The sequence below is a fragment of the Chelmon rostratus genome, chromosome 7 (assembly GCF_017976325.1).
Source record: "Chelmon rostratus isolate fCheRos1 chromosome 7, fCheRos1.pri, whole genome shotgun sequence".
Lineage (NCBI taxonomy): Eukaryota > Metazoa > Chordata > Actinopteri > Chaetodontiformes > Chaetodontidae > Chelmon > Chelmon rostratus.
Window position 1 is genome coordinate 28,278,414 of NC_055664.1, and position 11,971 is coordinate 28,290,384.

The 11,971-nt window shown below is 43.2% G+C and overlaps 1 protein-coding gene across 1 annotated transcript; it reads right to left on the reverse strand.

Moving 5' to 3' along the window:
• Positions 1-1,983: 1,983 nt before the first annotated feature.
• Positions 1,984-9,171, reverse strand: LOC121609588 (P2Y purinoceptor 14). The gene is made up of 2 exons (XM_041941255.1): positions 9,092-9,171; positions 1,984-3,397 (listed from the first exon to the last, which is right to left on the reverse strand). Exon 2 carries the CDS (start codon positions 3,393-3,395, stop codon positions 2,358-2,360), a length of 1,038 nt encoding a protein of 345 aa, XP_041797189.1. The 5' UTR covers positions 3,396-3,397; positions 9,092-9,171; the 3' UTR covers positions 1,984-2,357.
• Between the last annotated feature and the right edge of the window lie 2,800 nt (positions 9,172-11,971).

Genomic DNA, 11,971 nt, shown 5'->3' on the forward strand with positions numbered 1-11,971 from the left:
TAATACCCCTTCACACCAGGACTGTGTGATCCTACCACTCACATGATGGCCAGGTGTGACACAAACGTGACTCAGTACATTTGATTGATTGTTGTTATTGAGCTCACTGCTTTTCTTGGCAAGGCCCACCTTATTTTGCTTTTGAAATGTTGCCTCTTGTTGATAGCCTTCATTGGCTGGGTTGGTTAGGGTAGACATATCAGGGAAAGCCAATCAGAGCACAGTAGGGCGGGTCTTTCCAAAGAAAACAGTGTGTGCACGCTGCCCTGTATCTACAGAAATGGTTGCAGTTACACACTGTGACCACTGGATGGAAGTGTACACACATGATTTTGAACATTTGTGTTTACAATTTGAACAGCTGACTGCTGTGTGAGGGTTTTATGGGCATGTGTCTGCGCTGCTCTCTACAGGAGTGTAGTTATGACATGTGACCTCTGGAGGGCAGCGTGCACACATGATGGTAAGCATTGGTAGTCATTCTAACAAGCACAACCAGAACCGCTGCTGTAACTGTGACAGTTTTAATATTCTCTGCTTTTTAACCTCTAACATTGACACAGAACCTGCTAGAGAGACAAGACATTACAATAATCAAGTCTGAATTAAACAAAGGAGTGAATTAGGGTCTCTGCATCAGCTGAGGACAGAAAAGACAGAATTTTAGTTGCGTTTTGTAAGTGGAAGAGGTTGATCTTGGTTCCTTTAACGTGCTGATCAGAAAAGAGTGTAGGCCCATATCTGAGACTCTTGGCTGTCAAACATTGTGAAATCACACATTGGTCGGATGTTACTATCACTCGATCAAACTAATGTCTAAATCTAATGAGCAGCGTCTCAGTTTTACTTACGACAGGAAATGACAGCCAGTTTTTCACAGCAGACAAGTAGAACTCTAATTCAGTCATGTAGGATTGATCATCTGCCTTCACAGGCACAGCTGAGAATCATCAGCATAGAAGTGGACATTAATTCCAGGACTGAGCCCTGAGGTACTCCACACTTCACCTGATGTTGATGTAATATTGTTATAGTAAACACTTTGATCTTTCAGATAAGTGAGGTTTTAACATGCGAAAGCCACATCAGAGACACCAAGCTGGTTTTCCAGTCAGTCCCTGAGAATACAGTGATCAGTGATGTCACAGAGCCACGCTGATATCCAGACTCTCACACCTCTGCAATGTGGCTTCAGTTTCCTTTTCTTTTTGCTGATGTCACAGATTCATCCCACTAATTTTAACTAATTTGTTTTATGACTTGTTGTAAGTACATTTTAACTTGTTGGCGTTCACAGCATATCAGCACTTTTTTTAATGTTGTGGCTTTCACAGATTTCTAACACTGTTAGAATTAAAAGGACTGAATGAAGCTGTTGCTTGTGATTACGATGATTGAGAGCGATCGGCTGTCTCAGTTCAGCTTCAAATAAAATGTTTAGCTATGAAAGAGTGTTTGAGGCTGCGGAGTCCAACAACACAGCAGAAAGACTCATGTGACCTCAGAGCCACGAAACCAGATCAGCTGAATTCACCCAACGTTTACACAGACACAACAGTAGCGTGATGTCTTTGGAGGAGAAATGACGAGTCTGGTCTTGCAGGTTTGATGCCCAGTCATCAGAGTCCACTTTCACTTCCTTATCAGCACTTCCTTTCCTTTCCTTTCCTTTCTTTTCCTTTGTTTTATCTTTCTTTTCCTTCCATTTGCTCAAACAATAATAAATATCACACCACTATGTGAATCCTTCTTGTTATATACATATTATTTAATGCAGTTTATTTATTATATATATATATATATATATATATATTCACATAATTCTGCATTTATATACATTTCTCTGAAGGTAAATTTCTATCTTACTGATACACCAACGCTTCTTAATTTAAAGGGCCAGCGTGTTGGATTTACTGCCACCTAGTGGTGAGGGTGCAGATAATAACTAACACCCCTCCCTTCACCCTCCCTTACAATGGCAGCTAAGAACGTTAAAGGCTCTAGAGTCAGTGTTTGGTTTGTCCGTCCTGGGCTACTGTAGTTTGCAACACGGTGGACTGTGGAGGAGGACCTGATCCCTCTGTAGATATAAAGAGTTCATCAAGGTAACAAGAACACAAGAATTCCTATTTACAGATGGTTTTACACCAAGGAAACAATGAATATTTTGTACACACTGGACCTTTGAATTTGGGATCTGAAGAGACAGTTAGTCAGTTATTCCTACAATATTCACACATGACATCAATGGTTAAGGTCAGTTTAAGGCATATTTTGTCCTCTCCTCTCTTGTTTCCTTGCCTCCTCTCCTGTCTTCTCTCTTTGTCTCCTCTGTCCTTGTTTCATCTCGTCTCCCGCTAAATGTTACTCAGACTCTGGGCGGTGGTCAGGGAACTCCTCCCTGCTCTTCCTGACAGTTTCCTCAGCAGTGACTCTCTGAAGGTTCGGCACATCAGGAAGTAGATGATGGGGTCGAGGCAGACATTGAGCGCCGACAGGAAGAGCGTCCCCTCCTTCAGCTGGAAAAGCAGGAAGCGGGTTTCTTGGCTGAAGTCCGACGCTGGCATCTGGCTCAGAGTGTACGGCACACGGCAAACATGGTACGGCACGAAACAGATGAAGAACACTGCCAGGATGCTAAAGATGCTGCGGTTCGACTTACGACGAACATCACTATTGTTGCGCTGCACACGCCGATAGGACTGGTAGACCCGGCAGGCAATGGAGGCATAGCAGAAGGCCAGGACCAGCAGGGTCACCCAGAACAGACCAACGCTAAACAGGGTGGACACCCGGTGCCACTGCACGCCAAGCGGCGTCTTCAGCTGCATGCAGTGCTGCGAATTCCCTGCATGGGCCGACCGGCTGGTCAGCAGGACATTGGGCAGGACGCAGAGGAGGAGGAGACTCCAGGTGAGGAGCGCCAGCACCCGGGCGAAGCCAACACTCTGCAAGAGGTGCAGCAAGGACATGCCGCCCCACCGGGACCTACAGGAGGACGCGGACGAGGGTGAGGTGTGTCGGACAATCTTGACGTAGCGCTCCAGGCTGATGAGGCCCATGAAGAGGATCCCTACATACATGGAGGAGTAGAAGAGCACAGCAGTGTAGCGGCAGATAACCACATGGAGGTGCCAGCCGCCCAGACCTAGCTTAACCGCCACCCTGAAGGGGAAGGTAGCCAGCATGAGGAGGTCAGCCACCACCATGTTCTTCAGGTAGACCACCAGGCCTGAGTCACTGGGCACTCTGAAGAAGATCCAGGCCGCCACACCATTCAGGGACATCCCCACAACACAGATTATGAAGTAGAGCGGAGGGAGGATGTGATGGGTGAAGACACTGCTGAAGTCTGATTGGTTAGTGGACAGGCGGGTGTTGTTAAAGTGATCCATCCCTGGAAACACACAAAGACAGGTTGAGCATCTTAACACAACTTTGGGATTCTGATTTTAGATGATTTTAGATGCCTCAAAGTGACCTTCATGAAAAAGTCATGAAAAAGTCAACCAGTTACCTCTTGTTGACTCATGGAGCCATTAACAAGATCAGTCCCAGGCCAAAGTCTTTATTTACACCTAATTTTATTAAATATACAGTAGATGAATCAGGGTCCAGGCATTAAGCTAAATGATGATGTGCTAATGTTTAGTAAATACACAGTAACATTTACCATGTTCAGCATCAGAGTTTAGCATGCTAACATGCTAACATTAGCGTACCATCAGTAAGCACACATTCCAGTAGTGGCTGATGTGAGTGTCATGAGTTTTGCAGATATTTGGTCATAAATCAAAGTATCCTCTGGGGATCATGACTCTCTGAGCCACATTTCATCACGGTCCATCCGACAGTTGTTGAGATATTTCAGTCTGGACATAGAGCGATGAAATCTGTCAAACACTTGGAACAGTTTGGTTTTCTTCATAATGACGATAAAGAGCCGACTCTTAATAATTCCTTCAAAGGAGTCAGAAAGCAGCTTCCGTCTGTGCTGCTGGCTGAAACTCCCAGCGGAGGCCTTTTATGTTCATGAACTGAACACACAGCGCTCCGTTTACACTGCGGCACATGCACAAATACAAAGCGTCTTGAACTCCTGTTTTCCCTGCTGTTCACACACACTTCCCTCCTACTGCTGATTCATCCCTGTCCAACACACACTCAGGTCCTCCTTCATCCATCCTTATAAAAACAGGACATTTAAAGTCATTGCTGACAGAGAAGGACGACACCAGGCTGTTTTCCTGTCCCGATTCATTTATTTTTAGACCCAGTGTCAAACACGTGACCTCTGCTGATGCCAAGTGATGCTTCCCGAGTCGATCGTTACAGACGTTCAACTCAAACAGCCTGGTAGGTCTCGATATGAGCTGAACATGATCACATTCAGGCCTCTCTCCTGTGCTGATCTGATCCTGAAACAGTTTATGTCAAGTTAATATCTTAAAGAAATGATCATGACTCAGGACGTCATGGTCTTCATAAAAACACTCCTCTGACTTCCTGTGTTTATGTTGAGCACATTGTTTTACATGAAACAGCTGTGGCGTGCACAGTGAAACAACTTTCAGATCATAAGCGATAGAAGCCCCCCCCCCAGCTCAATGTGCCTGTACATCAGGACTGAGGAGTGAAACAGCTGCAGTATATAAACCCACCATCAGATTGCAACCAGTTTCTAACTCGTGCAGCTAAAAACCAAACCCCTCTTCAAAGTACCAACATCCACAGTTTGAGTCCAGTCGGGGATCTGGTGCATGTGCTTCCCAGTCATCTCTCCAAGTCCACTATCTAATAAATGTATTAAATACCCCCAAAACCTAAGAATCATCTTCCTGTGCCAGAACCACAAATGTGGAGACAAGCTTGGACGAGCTGGACGTAGCTGCAGAGGCTGTTGGAAGTCAACAAATTAGCATAGCCAGCTAGCATACTTTGTTTTTACTCATTGTTTAGTTTAAGTTCAATATTTATCTGAAAATCTACACAGAATATCCTAAAACTACTGCATGTATTATTCCGTTTTTATTCATTTTTTAAACTTTAGTACAGGAACCAGTGGAGTAGAGGTGCAAAGAAACTATAAACAGGAGCTTTGGTTTCAGAAAAGTTAAGGAACTGCTGGTCTAGTTGTAATCAGTGCTAATGTTAGCCAGTAGTGGAATGTACTTAAGTACATTTACTACTATAATTAAGTACAAATTTGAGGTACACATATTTCCATTTTCTGCAACTTTGTACTTCTGCTCAACTAAATACTTCTTTACTTTTCAGATTCCTTCCTGTCCAGTGGAAAGCTTGTTTCTCCAGATGTGTTGATGTTGAAAATAAAGTGTTTAAAAAGCCTCTTGGATCAGCTGAAAATGCATCGTCACGAAGCTGAAAACAGGCTGTTTTTCTGAGATAAGAGGTTCTCACAGGACAAACATATGATGGTCTTATAGAATATGATGCATCGCTGTAGATTAAACCAGTTCAAATGAGCTCAAGCTGAAACATCTACAGCAGTAAAATGCAGCAGGAATATTAATCCACAAACATCAGAGATGATAGAGAAACACTGACAGGAACATTTACTGATACAGCAGTACTTTTACTTTAAATACTTTAAGTACATTCAGCTGATAATACCTGAGTAAGTTTTTAGATGCAGGTCTTTACTTGTACTGGAGTATTGTGTGGTTTTAATACAACATCAGGATCTGAATCCACCACTGATGTTAACAAGCTAAGTTAATTAGCCTCCACAAGCATTCACAACTTAGTCTAAAGTCCTGCTAGCGCACCCTAGTGGCTCCAGTGTTCGTTACTGCCATTAGTGTCAGAAAGAGCAAAGAATAATCTGATGATTTATTTATCAATTCTTAGAGCCTTTCAGCGGATGTACAACCACCTGCGGGTGGTGCTGGAGGAAAGGTCTCTCTCATGAAGCTGATTTATCTGGAGACTAAATGTCATTTGTGCCTGCACAGACTTTTGTTTCTGTCACGTTCTGAAGGTGACTCATACTTCTGGTTGGCATTCTGGGTGGTACAGATGGATGAGATGCTGATCAGCAGCAGAAAAGCGACAACTTCTGCTTTCAGCCCTCTGCAGATGACCTGTCACAGGAGGTGATGCAATGCAATGGTATGAAAGTTCAGAGGAAGCGTCAATGTAGTTGTAAAGACTGCACCAGACATTTGTTAACTCTGGAGCTCACCGTGTCACAACGGCTCGTATGAAAGCTCAGTCAGGTGAGGTGGAACTCACCGAAAACATACTGTCCCAGCAGACTTCACATCATTCAGTTCTGATATCAGTTACTGGAAGCCAGCTCCCAGTAACTGAGCGAGTTTAGGGAGTTTCCTGCTGTTATAAAACACAAACATCAGTAGGTGGAAATGTGGGAAAACAGGATCTGTTGGACAAAGATTTGATCAGGGGTTCCACAAGGGTCAAACCTTGGCCCACTGCCTTCTGCAGAACTCACAGAGCTTTTTACAATATCCAAATAGCTAAATGCAGTATGGTCGGAGTTAGCATAGACGCTGGTTATTGTTACAGGAACAGTTTGACATTGTGAGAAAAATAGCACTGAATGAGGAGACTGACACCTCCCTCATGTCTGTACGCTTAACATGAAGCTACAGGCAGCAGCCAATCTTAGCTTAGCACAAAGATTGGAAACAGGGGGAAACAGCTAGCCTGCCTCTGTCCAAAGGTAAAAAAAAAAAAAAAAAAACACCTCTACAGCTTTTCTGGGGGGAAATGTCCCAGAAATATTTTTTGATCAGAATCAGTGGCAAACAGCAGAGACTTTGGGAAGTTTCTGGTCCCAGCAGGGTTCCCCAGGAGATTGTTGTTTTTCCATTTTGGTTTCCTGTCTTTATGCTAAGCTAAGCTAACCAGCTGTTGCCTTACAGTATTTCCATCATGATATAATTAAAGTATAAAAAGTAAAACGACTCATTGTGCAGAATTTCAGGATGATATATATTATCATATTATAATTATCGGTGCATTGCTGTGTTCAGCTGGTAAAGGTGGAGCTAATTTTAATGACTTTATTTGCTGCTGTGTATCTTAACAAATACATCACCATCCGTTTGGTGATTACATTTTGTATTATTGATCTGAATCTGCAAAGTAGTCAATAACTAGAGTTATCAAATATAAAGACATGAACCTGGACTGTCCTCTGGACACCACTGAGGATGGAGGTGAGAGGAGGATGTTAACCAAGCTGACATCCATCACTGACAACCCCTCCCACCCCCTGCATGACACAGTGGGGGCTCCTTCAGTAACAGACTGCTGCATCCACCCTGTAAGAAGGAACGCTACCACAGGTCCTTCATACCATCAGCTGTCAGAGTTCAACTCCAGCATCAGTTAATGCAGCACTGGGTCCATACTCGGACTGTGATCTATCAAACACCTCATACCTTGCAATACTGCTGTTTTCCACTTTCACTGAGTACTGTACATATCAATACATAATAGTATTCTACTGTGACATATTCATTTTTATTTCTGTGCAATAGCATTAATGCTGTTTATCCTCCATGTGCAATCTGTGTATAGTCTGTGAAACTACAGTATTCTATATATATATATATGTAAAAATGTACATATATATAGTCCGCTTTTATTTTGTATTTTGTCTTTCTCTATTTCTGTTTCTATTTTTTTCCCCAACTGCCATTATCTGCTGTTTGTAACACCCGAATTTGTCCAGCTGGGGATTAATAAAGTATATATTATCTTATCTTAAATACTGAGCTGTAGTACAGTTTTCAGCTTTATGTTACTTTAAACTTGTCCTGCTCTACTTAATACTGACACTTGAACCCTCTAAGTACGCACCAGGATATCGTCTCCTGGATGGTTCTACCGTTTCTGTGGTTCATTTATCATCTGTGGGCGGTGGGCAGTTATTTTTGCATTTTCCTCCCCTCTACATGGAACTTGTTCATGTTTGTGCTTTAATTAAAAGCACATTGAGTTCTAATTTAAGTGTTTAAGTGTATCTAAATAGATTATTTTGTATGATGGAGTCACTGTTGGGGAAAAAATAGTGTTAGCTCAGCGTGAAGAAAGGAAGAATAAAGATAAAGTTGTCATTTTAAAAGTTTAAATGAAATATTTGGAGAACGAGTCGTCATGGAAGTAAAGACGAGTCGTGCTCAGGTCAGAGGGAAATGACATTCAAAACAATCATTTACATGGAAAAATAGTTTCAGCAGATAAAACACAAACATGTCATCTAATTCTAACAGATGACATTTAGTTTGAATATTAATAAACTCTAACATGTTTGTGTCAGTGCTTCACTTGTTTGACAGTTTATAGAAAATAATTACTCAAAAATGAAGCTAGTTGTTAGTTGCGGTTGTAAATGTCACAGAATTTATGGACTTTTTTCTCTCGACAGTCGTTGTTTCTGAGTCTTTTTTCCCACTTTTCTCCTGAAGCAGAACCAAAGAAACAGAAACTCCTCAAGGTCTCAGTGGAAGAGTCAGCTAACTGCTGCTTTATTTTGTCTTCCTTTATAATAGTAAGATATGATAGTGTTTAATTCTACTGTCCAGCCTCGGGTCCCAGGACATAAAACTGGCCTGAAAGCTGTTTTAAAGAATCATTTGGTGGAGAAATACTACCAGCGACCTGCCTCTGACATTAAAGACGTGTGATCTTTCACACGAGGACGGCTTGTCACGTTTTTGTATCCCTGACTTGCATTAATGCAGATTCATAATTAGCTTCTTCTGTTGGTTTTAATCAGGTGTTAAGACTGTAAGTGTAATTTTCTGTTTGAAACCCTGAAGAGAAAGCCCAGCAGCTCGTGCTTTGAAAATAAATGTCTCCGCTTCGTGAGACTGTGTCCCTCATCTTCGTCAGACTGTCAAAGTGTGTCCTCTTATTACCTGTTCATGACTCTTTGTTGTCACGGCTGAACTGTTTGTTCTTAATTAGGATGTTTCTTCTGTATTCTGGATACATACGACTATAAATGATTATCAGCATCATTTAATGTCTGTCTGTCTGTCTGTCTGTCTGTCTGTCTGTCTGTCTGTCTGTCTGTGGCTCAAATGAGTCTACTCACCATATAACCAGATGTTCCGTCAGGTTCCCTTACAGATGTTTCCTTCACCTGTGATATAATTCAGACTGCGTGATGTTGACTGAAAGTCAAATGAAGTGAAGTTCAGAGCTGAGCAGCTTAGAGTTCCACTTCCTCTCTCTCTCTCTCTCTCTCTCTCTTTCTCTCTCTGTCCCTCCCTCCCTCATCTGCAGCCTCTCTGTCTCTCTGTCTCTCTGTCTGTCTCTCTCTCCCAACAGAGATTTAACATGTTAACCTGATGGTGGCGCTAGATGAAAAGTCAGAGTTATTCCAGTTCATCCAGAGGGGAACGTGACCGTCTGAACCACGGGGGGGGGGGGGGGGGGGGGGGGGGGGTGCAAACAGCAAATGGAGGTGCAAATAAGAACAATAGGAACAAAAAGGTGCAAAATAAGAACTATAAAGGTGCAAATAGGAACAAACGGAGCAATAAATTACAACTGCGAAAGTTTAAAGTGACTTCTGCCCTGCAGGATCTGGATGTTTATAATCAGAGAAGAACAGAGGTTATTGCACATAATAACTATACATTGGATTGTACAGTCTGACAGCGGAGGAATGAATGAATGACCTGCAGTAGCTACTATAGGAAGAACAAGAACAATAAAGGTGCAAATAGGAACAAACGGAGCGATAAATGACAACTGTGAAAGTTGGATGTTTGGATGTTTGTAATCAGAGAGGAACAGAGGTTATTGCACATAAGAACTATACATTTGAGTTGTCCAGTCTGGGACTGAATGACCTGCCATAGCGCTCCTTCCTGCACTGGGGGGGTCTCAGTCAGCCACTGAAGGAGCTGCTCAGCTCCTCCACAGTCCAGCAGTGGGTGAGAGCTGCTGTCCACGATGGCTGTGAGCTCGGCCAACAGCCTCCTCTCACCCCCCTCCTCCACAGAGTCCAGTGGGCAGCCCAGGACAGAGCCGGCCCCCCTGACCAGCTGGTTTAGTCTCTTCCTGTCCCGCTCTGTGCTGCCCGGGGCCCAGCAGACGACAGCGTAGAGGATAGCAGAAGCTGCCACAGAGTCAGAAAAAGTCCTGAGCAGCGGTCTGCACACTCCTCAGTCTCCTCAGGAGGTGGAGGCGACTCTGGCCCCTCTTGTACAGGGCGTCGGTGTCCTCCCCCTGGATGTTCACTGGTGAGTGTGGTAGTGTCCTCCTTCATCACAGTTATTGAGACGTTTCACAGAAAAGGTGAAAGAATCTCGCTAAGCTCCGTTGAGTATTGAAGACAGAGCACTGACAGCACAGGAGAGGGATGAGAGGGGTCATGGCTGGTCTGGATCTGCACATGATTTACTGTCTGTAAGATCCTCAGATTCAATCTACAGCACATCTCCATCAGAGGGAGACTGTGAACAAAAGAGTTCTGGACTTGAAATTAATGTGTCTCATGGAGGGAATGTTCCTCGCAGCGCTGCACTCGTGTCTGTCGACATCAATCACCTCGTTTAACCGAATTAGCGGGCGCTACATCAGAAAACATACGGTCTGATCACACTGATCAAACATGTAAAGGTTCCAGGAAGTGGGAGACTGAGGGACAGCTTCTTCCCCAGAGCTGTCAGAGATGTCACCCCCAGCACCCCCCCACTGGAGTGAGAGACTGTGAGGACTGTGAACCACTGCACACCGCACTTTACACCTCCACCTCCACCTGCACCTTCTGTGTACTTAACTTTTAAGTACACACACACTTAACTAAATTATATACATTTTAGTATATTTCAGCTGCTGTCGCTACATTACACTGGTATATTTTATTGTTTATTGTTTAGTATATTTTCATTCTGGTATATTTTTATTGCATTTATGAATATTTTTATTGCATGTTGGTTTATTTTATTGTAGTTATCTTAATTTAATTCTTTCTAATCTTTCTTATCTTTCTTATTATCTGTTTCTAACATGGGGGTTGCAGTGAAAATTTCATTGACATGTCATGCTCAGTGACAATAAAGAATCTTGAATCTTGGATCTTGAAGTGTTCTGCTTCTGTTCTGGAGCACTGCCTGCACATCTGGTCGAAAGCTGCTGAAAAACATCTCAAAAGCCTGAAGCTGTACAGAAGCTGCCGGACGAGCTTTCAGAGATGCATGAACGGCTATCGATGCTAACACAGGAGGCTGCGTTCAAACCTGTCTCCTGTTTATCAAACTGTCATCTCACTTCCTGCTTTATGTTTTGGGTCGGTCGTCTTGAACAAACTGCATGACGAGAACTGTTCTTTATAGATGTTCTTCAGCCTGGAACACGCAGACAGATCAGACACAGATCTTTGTTAAACTGATCATTTTAATGAACTCATTTCAGTGATGTGTGAGATCATATAGTTTTTATTTCAGGTTTCTGTTATTTATTGTTTCATGTGTGGAGTCATTTCACCTTCACTGCCTTTACGTTGGGTTTATTTTGCATTTCTGGTCTTATGTGAATTTTAAATTGTTTTTAACTCTTGTTTCCATGTGGACTCCAGGAGGACTAAAGCAGATCCAGGTGAAGAATAAAGAATAAAGAGTCCAGATTTAAGTAAAGATTCAGTGTTTGTGTCTCACTTTTCATGACTGTCTGTCTGTCTGTCTGTCTGTCTGTCTGCCTGTCTGTCTGAGTGTCTGTGTGTCTGCCTGTCTGCCTGTCTCTCTGCCTGTCTGTCTGTCTGCCTGTCTCTCTGCCTGTCTGTCTGTCTGTCTGCCTGTCTCTCTGCCTGTCTGTCTGTGTGTCTGTCTGTCTGCGTGTCTGTCTGTCTGTCTGCCTGTCTGTCTGTCTGTCTGTCTGTCTCTGTGTCTGCCTGCCTGTCTGTCTGTCTGCCTGTCTGTCTGCCTGTCTGTCTGTCTGCCTGTCTGTCTGTCTGTCTGTCTCTGTG

Excerpts from the sequence above, each read along its gene's own strand:
- LOC121609588 (XM_041941255.1), bottom strand. The coding sequence starts at position 3,395 with ATGGATCACTTTAACAACACCCGCCTGTCCACTAACCAATCAGACTTC.